Source organism: Tachypleus tridentatus, chromosome 2 (assembly GCF_004210375.1).
Source record: "Tachypleus tridentatus isolate NWPU-2018 chromosome 2, ASM421037v1, whole genome shotgun sequence".
Lineage (NCBI taxonomy): Eukaryota > Metazoa > Arthropoda > Merostomata > Xiphosura > Limulidae > Tachypleus > Tachypleus tridentatus.
The window spans coordinates 106,295,613-106,313,444 of NC_134826.1; the positions used below are offsets into that span (position 1 = coordinate 106,295,613).

Here is a 17,832-nt window from a genome sequence, read left to right on the forward strand (position 1 = left end):
TAGGGTGTCCTAACTTTTTCACATGACTGTATATTCTTAACTGTGTATTGCACAAGTCCTACATATTTTCGGAATTTGTAGGTTCTTGAATATAAAAATTAATATTGTACTAAGTGTGTATGTAATACTAATTATTGAGAGTTATTGTTGCCAAGCGAGCTTTGGTGAATATTCTTGCGTGATTGGTATCTTAAAAACCGACGCGGTGGGAGACAATTAGTATTATTATTATTCGACAACTACTGTCAGTGTGTTATAGGCCTTGAAAGCTGTAACTATTATTAATGCCTATTAATTTGAAAACTACAGACGTTGGCCACGAATGTGCACTCCAGTAGCTCAGCGATATGTCTGCGGACTCACAACCCTAAAAATCGAGTTTTGATACCCGTGATGGGCAGAGCACAGACAGCCCATTGAGTAGCTTTGTACTTAATTCAAAACAACAACAACAGCCACGAATGTTTATAGGTTTCAAATATCACAAACCTTTCAACTTCAGTGAATTATGTCAGACGTTAGAATTTCTTTGGGGGCATTAAATATCTTCATCGGTGAAAAGTGAACTTGTAAGCGTAACAAGAGTTGATAACAATCCATTAACTATAACGGTAAGTAGACTGTAGGCATGATTCACAGCCAAAATTATTCCGATGGCTTTGACGAAATGTGTAGGATATGGTCTGCAAACCATTAGAAAGCAGTTTTGGAAAAAAGTTGTGGTAGCACAACTACGTGTTACACCACGAAATAGACATGGGTGAAAATGGTTGGAATATAGTGTGTAACCCGAACATTCACGACAGAAGAGTCAGTAGCAAATGAAATAGCTAAACTTACAACAGACCAATGCAGAAAGCCAAAGTGTGCTTTTAGGCAGTGCAAATGTGTGAAGGTGGCTTTACTCTGCAAACTTATCTCCTTGTTTAAAGGTCATGTGAATATATCAAGTAATCGTATGACGATGGAGATGTAAATACTGATTTCTTGAACAGTAATAAAATTAACTCTTCACCTTTACATGCAGGTAAACTGAATATGCACTGTGTATGTAACGTAAAATTGCTGCGATAAATATTGTGATTTTCTTAAATATCGTAAATGTTAGTAAAAACTTGGAAGAAGAATCCTAAATCACTCAGAGCTATCCATACATATAAAGTCTTGGCCAAACTGTTCATATTCTGTTCTATATCTATGTTATTGTTTACATGCATGAATTAGTTAGTGAATAAATGCCTGAGCAGTAAGAGCGAAAGAAACGTATGATTGAACAAACATGTAAGAGTTTTCATTCTGATCTGTACGAATTGTCTTGAGCATTTGTTCATCACAGCACACATACATATCTATATAAGGGTATACTTTGGTGTATCATATTTCAAAACAGATCAAAGTTTTGTTTTGACAGTTTCTCTGTATTTGGTGTAGAGTCTAGAAATGAACAATCAACGATGTATCCATTAGAGTAATTATACTATGATTTTGGATAATATTTGCATATATTTAAAAAACTTAGCATGTTATTGGTAAATATTATAAAGCTTTCGTACACATAGTAATGGATGTTCGAACTAGGTATTTACGTTTTAATTAATATTTTTCGTACATTTTTTTCTTTCAGAATGTTGGCTGTCCAACATGCAGAGTAATTTTCATTTTGAGATTAAAAATACTTTTATTCACCAGAAAAATTTCCACTTTCACGTGTGAACTCTTTATAACCTCCAGATAATTATAAAATGTTTTCAAGAAAAACTTGTTATACTCTATCTGTTATTTTCATGACTCATTTGGAATCTCTGTATGTGTTCGGTAGATTAGATTAATCTCGTAACCACCAAAAAATTAGAAAATAAATTGTTTTTGGTTCTAGAATGACTACACATTATTACTCGAAAATATAAATGTTTAGTCTAAGTAGCTTAAATATCATAATATTATGCAGAAGTTACAATCACACAGCAAATGTGCACTCACGTTAATGTTACTGCATCCAAAAATATAAAACTGATCTTTACGAAGTGAAACCTCTTGATGGTTTTTTAGTGGACTAGTAATAGTATTTTGTGAAATATACTTATATTTTAGTTATAATACAATATACATATATATACGTTATTGCTATTTGCAAATAAGTTCTTAAAATTCTTAACTTATTTTTGTTAAAACATAGAACAGTAAACAAATAAATAAGTTCAAAATTCAAAATATATGTATACATGTTACTAAAGCATTAAGTAACTGAGTATCCTATATATATGCAGGAAAACTTGCAGATTGTTAAATCTCATGTATTTAACAGCAATTGATATAATTGCAAGTTACAAAATGTAAATTATAATACTAATTTATATAACAATAAGTCGGAGTCTCGTCCGAGATAAATCGTAATACGTAACAATTTAAAATAACCAAACAATCATAAATAACTGTCTCTCGCTGATACAGCGGTAAATCTATGGATTTACAACGCTCAAATCAGTGTTCGATTTCCCTCGGTAGACACAGCAGATAGCCCGATGTGGCTTTGCTATAACAAAACACACACACATAAATAACTCTATCGATATCATAGCATTCAACTCTAATTTAGTAACTAAACTGAATTTGAGTCTAAAAGACATGAAATTTCGAGCAGACATGACATTTCAAAATGGTTGAGAAAAACCACTAATGGGGCATTTTGAGCTTTGGATTGGTTATTAAAACTTCATACACAGAGTGAGAGTATATAAGAAAGGGTTTCCAAAAGTGAAAAGTGGGGCTATTGTGTTTGATTCATTACATAAGCGATATCTCAGCAAATAAAAATGACTGGAGGTTATTATTTTACATTCTAACTTGTCATTGTCGCTAGTATGAGTTCTTAATTAGTACGAAACTATAGACTTTAGATTTTGACATTACCAACATCTAATTTGAACTGCTGCTACTTTCAGCATACCACGTGACACAAAAATCAATGTTCAGATGTGTTTTTTTTATTTACTTTGAATTAAGAAATTAGTTAATACCTTTTACTAAATTTTGAATTATAATATATGATTTGATATCAAATTTATAAACATTATTATTATCAACGAAATTAATATTTTTAATGAGACTTCTAAAATTGTGGTAAAGTGAGTTTAATGCAAAATTTCAATACAAGTCTTTCTAGTGAAGATTTATTGCGATATTTCAGAAGAAATATAACTTTTTCTGCTGAAGGATCCATAAGCGATGAATTAAATTGTTTTGTGACCGAAGATATTCGCAAGTCCTTCGTACAGAGTATATTGCACACAAATTTGCAGGAATTTTTAGTAACTCAATCTTCGTTAGTTACATAAGTATTTTGTACTTCAGTATGAAGTAAGATGTTAAAAAACAGTAAACATCACGATACCAAAGAGAAAAGTGGTTTATCACAGAGAAAGTTTTAAATTTTGAGAAAGAAAATGAAACGTTAGGATGTAAGTTACAGAACGAAAAAAAAAAAAAAACCAACAAGAGATAGGCTTGCTCATCAAGTTATAAAGCAAGATTCAGTGACAAAATGGCAGGAAAAAACCCCGAGATACAGAAATTCAACAAACTGCTCGCCAAGATGCAGTTAGAAGTCAATTTCGTGACAGAAAAGCACACCACTCAGCAAGCCAAGATCTTGACTGAACAGTTGCCTGTAGGAAATCGTTTCTGCTAGTGTTTAATATGAAGTGTTATAAGGCTACAGTCTATAATAATTTGATGTTATATATTCTCATTATTTACACTTTTGTAAAGTTTTGTTGTGATAGGTGAAATGCTGACATACACATATTTCTACAGGTGTCTGATAAAATTGTTTCCTGTTCGAATATATTAATCTTTTATGATGTTCGTATAACTTGTCTCATTACACAAATTACATATGCAGATATTTAATATAACATACATTTCTCAGTTTGAAAGTGCTAAGCTTATTTGTATTCCATCTTAATAATAATAATCTTACTTGTTACAAAACATAAAAAATATTTTGACTAAGACTGTATTACCATATGTTAATGAAGCATTCATATCAAACTGTTGATATGTTTATTCATTTAGTACACATGTACAAAAAAAAATTGTGTTTTCACAATACTTCCTGTTCCTGTCATAAATAATGTTTTCCTTGAGTTATTCATAACCACAGGTGGCAGCACTTATCTCAATATTCTCACCACTCCCACTTAATTTTAAGTTTTACACAAACTTACAATTACTGTCAATAATCTTACAGTTATTTTAAATGTTTTACAATTACTTTCAATCTGTTATTATAATCGTCACTTTATCTGGTTTATTTATTCATTGGTGCCAGTCCAACATTATCTCTGAACCTTTCAAATGCATTTCTAGCAAGTGGCTTTGTAAGAATGTCAGCAGTCATACTGTTTGTGGGACAACTCTGTACTATATACTCTATACTCTGCCTCTGGGGTGGACAGGGCCACCGTGGATTGCTTTTTGCTAATCCAACTAACAGCTGCTCCTACTTGAATGAAGATATTTCCTGACGTGGACTCCCTATCATCCAGGTCTCCAGCAAAATCTGCATCTGAGCAACCAGTAATGACGTCTCCTGGTAACTTTTCAAACTTAAGACTAAGATCAGATGTTCCTTTCAAGTAACGTAGGATTCTCTTTGCTGCTGTTAAATGTGCTGTGTTGGGCTGAGCACAATATTTCGATATTGCTCCCACTGCATATGCAATATCTGGTCTTGTTCCCATTACAGCACACAGAAGACTGCCTACCAACGACTGGTACAAACTGCGGTCAACCTGAGTGCTAACACCATCATCCTTTTGCAGTTTCACGTTTACATCTGATGGAGTTGCAACTGCCTTACACTCAGTCATTCCAAATTTCACCAGCATAGTTTGGATATACTGTCTTTGATTTAACCATACACAGCCATTCTTTTCATCCTGAACAACACTGAGTCCAAGGATGTAATGGAGCTTTCCAAGGTCTATCATGCAAAATTTTTCCTTCAGTGCTTCCTGTATAGTGATTATTTTATCATCACTATCAGCAACCAAAATAATATCATCTACATATACTGCAACTATTGCTAGATTTTTACCCTTCTGTATGTAAACACATGGATCTGCTGAACTCCGAACAAATTCCAGTTCTATCATCTGTTCATGAAATGATTTGTTCCAACAGCGTGGTGACTGTTTTAATCCATACAGTGATTTTTTTCAGTTTACACACAAGGTTTTCCTTTCCTGGAACAGCGTAGCCTTCCGGTTGTTCCATGTATATCTCTTCATCCAGATTTCCATTCAGAAATGCAGTTATGACATCCGTCTGGTGAATTTTCAAATTGTTCTGCACAGCAAATGCAATCAAGGAGCGAATTGATGCACAGCGCACCACTGGGGAGAAGGTTTCCTCGTAATCCAGACCGTAATTCTCCGAGTAACTTTTGGCCACCAGCCTACTCTTGGACCTCTCTACATTTCCAGTATTTCCATACTTAACTTTGAATACCCACTTACAACCTATAGGTTTTCTTCCAACTGGTAATTCCACCAGATCCCAAGTATCATTTTCTTGTAAAGACTCAAATTCCAGATCTGTGGCTGACTTCCACTCCTTTGCATTGTCACTTGGCATTGCTTTACTTAATGTGCTTGGCTCTAACATACTACATAAGTTTGCAGTGTGACAAACTGATTCATTTGCTGCAGCCATATCAGCATAGTCATCATATCCATAGTGGATGGGGGGTTTCCTGTTTCTTGCTGGTCGTTCAGCTTTATCTTTAGCTTTAACTTCTGTTTCTTGGTCCACTATCTGTTCACTTGATGAGATATACTCATTTGTCACAGGCTCTTGACCAAATTCTGTTTCATTAAAGATAACATCTCGCCGTATGAAAATCTTCCTGGATTTTTCATCATACAGTCGATATCCCTTGGTGCAGTTATCATATCCAACGAAACGTACCTTCATAGACTTCATGTCTAATTTCTGTCTTGACGCATCTGGCACATGTGCATATGCAAGACATCCGAACACATCTCTCATATGGCATACTACCATCTTTTATTGCAGATGTGGATACTCTGTTACCCACATACGCTGCAGTAGCTACATCTTCCGCCCAGTACATTCTTGGTAACTTAGCATGTGACAGCATGCTTCTTGCTGATTCCACAAGAGTTCTGTTCCTTCTCTCAGCAACACCATTTTGTTCTGGACAATATGCAACTGACATCTCATGATGAATGCTTCTTGACTTCAAATATTGCTGTAACTCAGTTGACGTATATTCTCCGCCATTATCTGTGTGCAGGGTTTTTATGCGCTCTCCAGATTCATTTGAGTACAACTTCTTAAATTCCTTGAATTTCTCAAAGACTTCTGACTTCTGTTTCAAGAAATACACTCTGCAGCATCTTAAGTAATCATCAATAAATGTAACAAAGTACTTGGTACCTCCAATAGATGGAGTTTGCATAGGACCACAGACTGTGTACTTGTTGTAGTCTTCCCTTTGATCTGATTTATCCCACTGACTTAAATGGCTTCCTGTGCATTTTACCTTCAGTGCATCCCTCACAGAAACTGGCTTCATCAGACTTCTGGAATTTGATTCCTCCTACATTTCCACTCCTGACAAGCTTCTGTAACTGTGAAACACTGACATGCCCTAGTCGTTGATGCCATATATCCAATCCATTCATGCTGCTGTTTGAGGCTACTGAGGTATTCTCAATAACACTGGTCTTACAGTCCAGTTGGTATAGACCATCATTCTTTCTTGTACCCATGCCATGGAGTTGTCCTGATTTACCTCGGATGTAACAGCAATTAACTCCAAACTGCACAATATTTCCTTTTTCAGTAGCAGTTCATACTGAAAATAGATTGCTAGCTAATTTTGGTATATGAAGGACACTCTGCATTGTGACATGCTTTGAATTACTGACTTTAAATGTCATTTCTAGTTTACAGTTTCCAACTCCAAAAGCTTCAACAGTTCTTCCATCACCAATCCTAACTTGCTGAGGTGTGCTAAACTTGTGATAATTTGATAATATGTTCCTCTGGTGTGTCATATGCCTAGACGCACCAGAATCCACCAACCATTCCCCATTTCCTATTCCTTTATCCTGGTTTGTTACAAAGGCAACACCATTGTTTCCATCAGTATAATCTTCTGCCACATTAATATCCACATTCTTAGCTTTGTGGGCCATTTGATTCAATGTTGGACAATTGCGTTTTATATTTCTCTCTCTGTCACACTTGTAACACTTGAAACTGTTACCACTTTTCTTTGTTTCTTGTGTTCCATGTGGTTTGAAGTTGCTGCGAGTGGCTAATGTAGTTGATGATGTTTCATTTGATGTGGTCTTTTTCTTCTTTTGTTCTTCATTAATCAGTGTATGTTGCACAAATTCTAATGAGATATCATCAATTTTGGTTTTCAGGGCTGTTACAATTGTATCATAGCTAGCTGGCAGACTACCAAGTTAGGTAACAACCTGATCTTCTTATGCTATTTCCACCCCAACTGCAACAAGTTGATCCGTTAATTCCTTCATTTATTTCAAATGTTCCTGGACCGTCATGCTTTCTTTCATCTCACATCGAAAATACTTCTTTTTCTGGAATAGTTTATTGGCTAGTGTGTTCCTATCAAAGTGAGCACGCAGTACATTCCATGCTTCCTTAGGAGTTGTGCATGAGGTGACAAGATAAGAGTTGTGCACCTTGAATATTCAGAAAAATTGTTGAAAATGTTCTTTCCCTTTTCCTGTTGAAATCTGCCCTTGTTTGATCATTGACTGTCTCTGCCAATACCTCTGTTTCAGTCACATGGTCCCATAGGCCTTTTCCTCTCAATAAATATTCCATTTGAAATTTCCATGTGGCCCAATTATTTTCTCCCAACTTATCAATTGATATTTTATCTTCCATTGTCAAACTATTTCAACCACAACTGTAATATTCCTTTCTCTGATTTAGATCTATTTCTCCCTTTATATGACTTGAGAAAATAGAGTGTCAATCAATATTTTACTTACAGTTTATCTTGGTATATCACAATGGCTTCCAGACAAAGGAAATGAATCACCCAGCGCTTGTGATAAAGTATCCATGTAAATCCTGTCCCATCCAACAAAAATTGTCATCTAAAACTGTTCTACAATAATCCTCAGTATCTCCTGGATTACTTGTACTAACAATTTTAAAACAGTTTCATCTGTTTAAGCACTATTAGAACATTCCTGGGCCCATAACCTGTTGTTTGTTTGTTTGTTTTGGAATTTCGCACAAAGCTACTCGAGGGCTATCTGTGCTAGCCGTCCCTAATTTAGCAGTGTAAGACTAGAGGGAAGGCAGCTAGTCATCACCACCCACCGCCAACTCTTGGGCTACTCTTTTACCAACGAATAGTGGGATTGACCGTCACATTATACACCCCCACGGCTGGGAGGGCGAGCATGTTTAGCGCGACGGGGGCGCGAACCCGCGACCCTCGGATTACGAGTCGCACGCCTTACGCGCTAGGCCATGCCGGGCCCATAACCTGTTGATATGTGTTTATTCATTGATTACACATGTACAAAAAAAAAAAAAAAGTGTGACATCACAATACTTCCTGTTTCTGCCATGAATAATGTTCTCCTTGAGTTATTCCTAACTACAGGTAACAGCACTTATCTCAATATTCTTAACGCAAACATCAACAATACAATATTCCATTCTTTAAGGCTTAAATTACTTCACTCAGTCCTCCGCTGGTACAGCGGCAGGTCTACGATTTACAACGCTAAAATCAGGGATTCAATTCCTCTCGTTGGACTCAGCAGATAGCCCGATGTGGCTTTGCTATAAGAACAATATACATACATAATGCATTCAGCTCTGTATAAAACTTGTGCTGTTATTTGACTATTATGCTATACATGTATTTGATTTGCATACATGTAATTTTATTTTCTTTGTTTTATAAAAAACTAGGAAATTTACAAGTCACATACTCATATCAGACTGTTGTTATAGTCTCGTTTTTTGTTTGTTTGTTTTTGTTTTCTTTTTACATTTATGTAGAAGCATAAAGGTAATAATACATCTAGGGATTTTTTATCTTATTTTTCTTCATAACAGACTCAGAGAAAATCTTATAATTTATTGTATACACAATATTCATTTCCTCATTGGACACCTAATTATCTTTCATCTGGACCCATTAATCATCATTTAATACAGCATGTAACAAAAATGTTTTTAAAGAAATTATAAACATGAGGGAACCCTCAATAGTCACGACATTGGAACTGTTTTAAGCAGAATTAAAACAAGTTAATCTATGAGACCTTTCATACCTTCTATTAGCTATAATTTTATGCGCCAGCACTACCAAGCGTGGGACTCGCGTATATCCAATTCGATTTTAATAATCATCAGTATCTCTATCAGCCTATCCTAACACTGAATTCTTTTAAGCAGGATTAAAGTAAATCGATCTATGAAACCTTGGGCGTGGTCAAATACACCAAGCGAAAGGGGTTGACCTCCTAAATCCAAAACTATAATTATATCTCATATCAGTAAGCATCACAGAGCTATGAGCTAAAAGATTGCACTTTAAAAAAAATACTAAGTCATTCTATGAGCTGCTAAACCACAGTTAAAAATGGCCTTTAACGTATGAGGGTAAGTTTGTGCCAATTTACACCTTCACTACGAGTTATTAATGTATTTCACTTTACATCCTCCTTACGGATTACGGTGTGCCATTTTTACACTTTCACTATAGGTTAATGTATAACCCTTTTAAACACATAATCTATAATAGTGTGCCATTGTACACCTTCACTAGTGGTTAAAAAATGCTGGTCTACACCCTCTTTGTGAATTATTATGTGCCATTTTACACTACTACTGGTTTAAAATGCCATTTTATGCCTTTAGTTAAGCTACTGTGTCCCACTTTAGTTCTTTAACATGTTAATCCCAAAACAAATTTTACAGATCATAACAAATAAACATATGTGTTTGTCTTTAACTGTTCTATTGTCAAGATATTGGTTCATGCTTACAAATGAAGTGGATAGAAATTTATTGCATTTAATGGTATAAAACTCGTAACCATGAAATAAAATAATATTGGAGCAGTCATAACCTCAAGTTAACATGTTTGGCCTGTGAATCCCGAAGTTTATGCTTCGAGCTGTACAAATGCGCGTTTCAGTTTGGATCACAACTGCCTATAACTTATAAGAGTAACAGTTAAATACCACTAGTCAGCCATATAAGAGCAACGGACATTCTTTTAGTCTGTCAGAATCCGTTTAACACTAGCAGATAGACCTAGTAATAACGGACAAAAAACACATACATACCTGTAAACTATTAGTGACTAAAAAATCAATACTGCATAACCTTAAGATGCCCAACGCGCGGATTATCTCCCAAGTTTTCTTGTTTCGAAATCCTTGAATATGATCTTCAAAATTTAGCAATTCTTTTAGGACCACTCCTGAATCATTAGAGGACTTAATTTTTACTAAATCTACATCTAACGGTGCTCGTATTTCGTTCGAATCAATAGTACTCGTGGAATTTGTTGTAAGAAATAAACGTTTTCTTTCACACTGGCCTAGTGGTAAGCTCTTTAATTTGAAGTTTTGAGATGATCTAGAAACTGTCGTTTGTCGTTTTTGCATTACAAACCTTTTCTCTATACTTATACACTTAAACTTTGTAAACATGCCTTGTAAAAACGGCTTCATTGCTGGGCTAGCGCCAGAATACAAGACCGTAAAAGTTATGCGAAGTTTGCTAAAGTGACATGTGTATCGTTTACTAGAAGTTTTATACCTTGGAACCGAAATCCAGTTACAACCAGTTCAGAAGCACTACAGCTACGTTTGAATTACGTCGTTTTTTTTAACGCCCAACTGAATAGCGAGTATCGAATCATGCCGTTTCTTAACTATGAATTATAAATAGAAGAAAACAAATAGCTAACTAAATAGTTTTAAAATTAAATAAAGGTTAAAGTCTTTTGAAATCCAAAGTAATTACGAAATTTTTGAACAATTAAGGACTGAAATGGCCTTCGTCTAATCGTTTGAAAATATTAACTCGAGCTCTTGGGAATTTGTCATGGCTGGAAAGTAGGGTGCTTGACTCAAAATCTGTGAGGTGCGGAATCAAAACCAATCGCCGAATATGCTAGTCCTTTCAGCCGTGGAGGCGTTATAGGCCACGATCACTTCCATTATTCGTTGGTAAAGAGCAGCTCAAGAGTTGGCAATAGGTGGTGTTTTCTAGCTATTTTCTCTCTAATCTGAAACTTCAAAATTAGGAACAGCTAGCACACAGCTCTCAAGAAGCATTGCGCGAAGTTCAAACAAAACAGCTTCTCTATCGTCTATCAGATAAATTCTCCATATATATGTATGCTCCTAAATATTTGAACAAATATATTTGTTATCTGAAAAGTGTGGTTATATATTTGTTTTATTCCAAATCAATTATAAAGTTTCATCAAACTGTCTCGGTGTTCAAATTAATTAGAATTTTTATGGTCTTGTGCAGTTTTGACTCATAATATGTACAAACATGAGTAAAAAATATCTTTATTGTCTTTTACTGTGCAACGTGATCCTGGTAGTAACACAAACTTCAACTAGTCTAGGTCCTTATGAGGTGAATAAATCACTTTATAAAACAAAAAATATCGCCCTGAGACGTAGTTTACAAAAGTCGAGGATCAAACTCATGGTATCCTTTGTAGTTATTCAGGCAAAAGAATAATAAATTCATCATTTGTTCCTTCTACTAGTTCATATCAAATTGGGTAAACAGCACCGAACTAACATGTTTCGAAGTTTTAACAGCTATGAAATGACACACTTCTCACCACCTTTCGTTCCCGCTAAAATCACTTATTTACACAACATACCACGCTAATGTTCTACTATCAAGGATTAGCGTATCTAGCATATTAATCAATTCATCTTAGCTAGAAACGATAGCCTAATTTAAATAAACTACGTTTGAAGTCTTATTTGAATGAATTATGGTTAATAGCTCCATCTGAAGGTATTACGTTTATTTTTCATTTGAAAAGATTATGTTTTCTTCATTTGAATGAGTGTGTTTGTGCGTGTGTGTTTTCTTACAGCAAAGCTACAAAGGGCTATCTACTCAGCCCACCGAGGGGAATCGCACGCCTGAGTTTAGCGTTGTAAATCCGGAGACATACCGCTGTACTAGCGGGGGACTCATTTAAATGAATATTATTCTTTTTGTATACTTGTTATTTCGGTATATTATGTTTGTTATCTCAATTTGAAAATATTGTATTCACGTTGTGAAAGGTTTGAGTGTGTTGTTCATTACCGATTATTATTCCGTTGGTTGGTTGGCGTTTTATGGCGCAAAGCAACTGGGCTATCTGCGACTTATTATTCGGTTTTAAAATATATTTGTCCAATTCTTTATACCTAAAACTTAAGTAGAACAGAATTTTTGTTTTGACCACGTGAGTACGTAGCTTTCTCTCTCCAAAAAACAAATAACTTAGAAATATTATGTTTAACATTCGAGCTGTATAATCTGTTTGAACCGGTTCAGTTCATTTGACCTTATTTCTAGTTGACCTTGGTTTTATGTATATGTTTAATAACAGCAAGCTTTATCGAAAACAACACACTACGTATCGAGAATTTGTCATATCTATCAAAATAAGATAATGTAAGATATATACGCAGATAGCTATAGGAATAGTGAAAAGGAGGATATTTTACTATCTGACGCGTATAATTTTAATTTCTACAAAGCTTCTAACAGACTATCAGAAGTAGATAATGAAACTTGAAAAATACAACGACAACATACATAGTAGCTACAAGAAAAAATGAGATTGAGTAGCTAATCACATTTATGTCTGTAACTGAACAGTAGGAAAGGGTTATATAACTAGTCAAATGTGTTCGCTTGTCTGTAATTACAAAAGTAGAAAGAGTTAAGTAACTCGTCACTTTTGTTCATTTATCTTTAATTAAGGTCTGGCATGGCCAAGCGCGTAAGGCGTGCGACTCGTAATCCAAGGGTCGCGGGTTCGCGCCCGCGTCGCGCTAAACATGCTCGCCCTCCCAGCCGTGGGGGTGTATAATGTTACGATCAATCCCACTATTCGTTGGTAAAAGAGTAGCCCAAGAGTTGGCAGTGGGTGGTGATGACTAGTTGCCTTCCCTCTAGTCTTACACTGCTAAATTAGGGACGGCTAGCACAGATAGCCCTCGAGTAGCTTTGTGCGAAATTCCAAAAACAAACAATCTTTAATTACAAGACTAGAAAGGGTTAAGTAGTTAGTCATATTTGTTTTCTTTAACTACAAGAGTAGAAGGGATTAAATAATTAGTCACATTCGTTTGTTTGTAACTACAATAGTAGAAAGGGTTAAGTAGTCACATTTGTTTTCTGTAACTATATAGAGTACAAAGTGCTCAGTAACTAGTCACGTTTCTTCGTCTATCTGTAACTACAAAAATAAAAAGGATTAATTAGTTAGTAACAGTTGTTCGCTTGTCTGTAACTACAAGGGTGAAAGGGGTTAAGCAGTTAGTTTGTTTGTCTGTAACGAGAAAAATACAAGGAATTACATAAGTAGCCATATATACTAGTAACTACAAAAGTAAGATAAGTAATTGGTCATGCTGGTCAGTAATTGCAAATGTAAAAGTTAGTTATGTTCGTGTGTTATTAACTGCAAGTGTAAAATAAGGAATTAAATAAGCTTGTCATTAATTACTCGAGTAGAAGTTGAAGAGTTTTGTTTTGAATTTCGCCCAAAGCTACATGAGGGCTACCTGCGCTAGCCATCCATAATTTAGCAGTGTGAGACTAGAGGGAAGGCAACTAGTCACCACCACCCACTGCCAACTCTTGGGCTACCCTTCTACCAACGAATAGTGGGATTGACCGTCACATTGTTACGCCTCCACGACTGAAAAGGTAAGCATATTTGGTGTCACGAGGATTCAAACCCGCGACCCTCAGATTACGAGTCGACTGCCTTATTCACCTGGCCATGCCGAGCCGTTGAACTTTTAGTCACGTTTGGTTGTTAATAACAACAGGAGAGGAGAGTTTATTTGCTGCTAGAAGACGCCCATGAATCCAATGTTTCAAGTAATCGGCACAAGAGGGATTGAAGCTAGTTATAAACACCTACCGCCAACGCTTGGGCTATTCTAATTGAACAGAGGGATTTGACTGCCGCTTTTATAACGCAGATATGGCTCAAAAAATTTTGTTGTTTATTTATAGTAATCATTGAACCTCACATCCACAGTCTGGTACGCTATAGTTATTAGCCATATTCGATCTCACACATTAAGAGTTTTCAATTATTTCGTAGCTGTATTTTATTACTAAGTCTCGAGAATGAATGGGCTCTAGGCCTATCTTTCTCGTAGCTTTACTTAAAGTTACCTCTGAACATTTTCTGGCTTTTGCTTGAATTTTTGCTAAAGCTTTTCTTCCATCTAGTCAAGGTAGCAGCATTTTTATTTTTATTTTTTGGCTGGATTAATGAATAACATTCGTTTCGCATATTCGGCATTACTGTTTCTAATCTTATCTTTATTCTTGCAGTAATAGGTTCTCAACATAATAGTTTCTCCTTTTTTCTCATTTTGTTTCTTTAAAAGGCATATTCTAAAATTCGCATTTTATTCAAGTACAATCTTAAATTTAAATAGGCTACACTTAGTTTGAAAACAAAACAATGCAAGTTAAGTTATACAACTGATTGCTTTGATTTTCAGCCCAGACCATTTGAAGAAAGCTGTGTCAAGCTTCAGCAATGCTAGTGATCGACCTCACTGACTACTATGATAGAACCTTCGAGGTAGATGTATAGAACTTTAAACGTTGTTTTATAGGTCAGCTCATAGTTAGAACTTATATCTGGAGAATCTACGTAATCCACGTTTTTTTATTTGCTGATACAGCTGCAGACTGTTACTTGGCAACTCACAGTACGTACTCGTAACCATAGAATATAGCTACTAGTGTACTGTTAGGTAGTGCTGCAAAATATTTATTGTTATTACTAAGGCTGTAGGCCTGGCATGGCCTAGCGCGTAAGACGTGTGACTCGTAATCCGAGGGTCGCGTGTTCGCACCCGCGTCGCGCCAAACATGCTCGCCCTCCCAGCCGTGGGGGCGTTATAATGTTACGGTCAATCCCACTATTCGTTGATTATAGAGTAGCCCAAGAGTTGGCGGTGGGTGGTGATGACTAGCTGCCTTCCCTCTAGTCTTACACTGCTAAATTAGGGACAACTCGGTGCAGTGGGCTAACAACCTACTCACTTAAATACTTGTTGAAGAATCCGCAAGCGATTGCGTCCCTATGTTTTAGATGGAATCTAATGGTGATAACTAACTAACTAACTAAGGCTGTAGAAAAACGCTTTAAGACAAGGTAGCGTAATTCAATCATGTGGATTTAGATTTGCGTAAGGTGAAGGCAGAAGAGAACTTTGACTTTCCAACAACATAAGTCAGTCAGATTGGCAAATCTGTGGTTTTGTGAAATATATGTTTTTACTCTACTGACTGTCTTAAGTGCTTTGGTGGCTTGTTACTCCGCAGTTGGTTTGTTTACTACTCAACAATCCTAAAAAGTTTTGTTTAGATTCTGTTTGCAGAGTGTTTGAGATCTTAATTTGTATTGCACATATTGTACATTTGGCCCATTTTTACTATACGAGGGCTGTTAAAAAAAACGCGGACTGACGTCATAAAACAAAATGTACTTTATTTAGAAGTTACAGGTTTGGGATCCCTTCAAAGTACTCTCTTCCCCAACGCACACACTTATCCCAACGGTGTTTCCACTTGTTGAAACAGTCCTGGTACGCTTCTTTTGTAATGTCCTCCAGCTCCTTCGTCGCATTTGCCTTAATCTCGGGAATCGTCTCAAATCTTCTTTCTTTCAAGGGTCTTTTGAGTTTGGGGAACAAGAAAAAATCGCAAGGAGCAAGGTCAGGTGAGTAGGGGGGTGGGGAAGAACAGTGATCGAATGTTTGGCCAAAAACTCACGAGTTCTGAGGGCTGAATTTCGCAGCAACGCGGTGCATCTTCAATTTTTCGGTCAAAATCTCGTAACAAGATCCAACTGATATCCCACACTCTTCAGCAAGCTCCCTGACAGTCAGACGTCGATTTGCCCGCACCAGGGTGTTGATTTTGTCGACGTGTGGGTCGTCAGTTGATGTGGAAGGACGTCCAGGACGCTCATCATCTTTAATGGACTGTCGACCATCCTTAAAACGTTCATGCCACTTGAAACATGCCGTACGCTTCATAGCAACATCACCATAAGCCGTGTTAAGCATAGCAAAAGTTTCAGTCGCAGATTTTCCAAGTTTAACACAAAATTTCACAGCTAGTCGTTGCTCCTTCAGGTCATTCATTCTGAAATCCGCCAAACGAAAAAATCGCACTTCACTTAAAATCGCATAGCTAATACACAAATGAAGATATCTGAAATGGCGTCGTAATCAGCTGATCTGTGCGAACCTAGCGACATCAAGCAAAAGTCCGCGTATGTTTCGAACAGCCCTCGTATGTACAACCATGCTTATGATACTGTAAAATCCAGCATTGCTCTTCAACAGACTAACGCTTACTGTATCATTAACATACTATATAGTTCAATATCATTGTCGAACAATTTGATAATTATCATATCATTGATATACCATGTAATCTAGCATCATTCTTCAATGAGATTACTGCAGTTAATGCTTAATGAACCAATGCATTCTGATAATTTTTATTTATTATTATTATTTGGGAGATTGCATACTCCGAACTAGATCAGTCTTTTAAATTAGCTATATTTAATTAATGTGTTATTTATTAATTCCGATCTGTGAAGATAGCTTGTTGTGATCAGATATTATGTCCATTTAATTAAAAACAATAATTCAAATGGAAAACAGCATTCTTTAAGACTAACTGCAATAAAAGTTATCCACTGAGGGAAGAGCCACTAAGTTAAGGAAGCGAACCCCTGATTTTAGCGCTGTAAATCCGTAGACTTACCCATGTACAAACGGGAAGCTTGAAAACATATCCCACTTAAGGAACAAAATGATCATCCAGTTACAGCCAGCAGCTTCCTCGATTACACGACTGTTTCATTAGGATAGATAACGGATACTTCTTGAAATTGCTGTTTTGATAACATGGATTTAAAACAGATAACGGATACTTCTTGAAACTGCTGTTTTGATAATATGGATTTGAAACAGATAACGGATACTTCTTGAAACTGCTGTTTTGATAATATGGATTTAAAACAGATAACGGATACTTCTTGAAACTGCTGTTTTGATAATATGGATTTAAAACAGATAACGGATACTTCTTGAAACTGCTGTTTTGATAATATGGATTTAAAACAGATAACGGATACTTCTTGAAACTGCTGTTTTGATAATATGGATTTGAAACAGATAACGGATACTTCTTGAAACTGCTGTTTTGATAATATGGATTTAAAACAGATAACGGATACTTCTTGACACTGCTGTTTTGATAATATGGATTTAAAACAGATAACGGATACTTCTTGAAACTGCTGTTTTGATAATATGGATTTAAAACAGATAACGGATACTTCTTGGAAGTTATTGTTCTCGGCTGAAACTTGTAAGACAATATCAGTTTACAACTGATAATGGAACGGATAGAGCTTAAAACTCTTGTTCTCAGCTGGATTTGTGAACGAACGTAAGCTGATATCAATTTATATCAAAACAT

At 35.9% G+C, this 17,832-nt stretch overlaps 1 protein-coding gene and 1 long non-coding RNA gene across 5 annotated transcripts in view; one reads left to right on the forward strand and one right to left on the reverse strand.

Annotated features, from left to right (window-relative positions):
- The window catches only part of LOC143244780 (hydroxyproline dehydrogenase-like), a 50,897-nt gene extending 40,056 nt beyond the window's left edge, over positions 1-10,841 (reverse strand). For 2 of the 3 annotated variants that reach the window (XR_013025319.1, XR_013025318.1), the window contains exon 1: positions 10,383-10,841. Coding sequence is in view for 1 of the 3 variants with exons in the window: in XM_076490088.1 (XP_076346203.1) it covers positions 10,383-10,772 (390 nt within the window). In the remaining 2 variants the exon portion in view is untranslated. The remainder of the gene's footprint in view (positions 1-10,382) is intronic. The other variant, XM_076490088.1, reaches the window with a different exon arrangement.
- Positions 1-17,832, forward strand: part of LOC143244782 (uncharacterized) — a 49,882-nt gene that overhangs the window by 8,440 nt on the left and 23,610 nt on the right. The window lies entirely within an intron of this gene.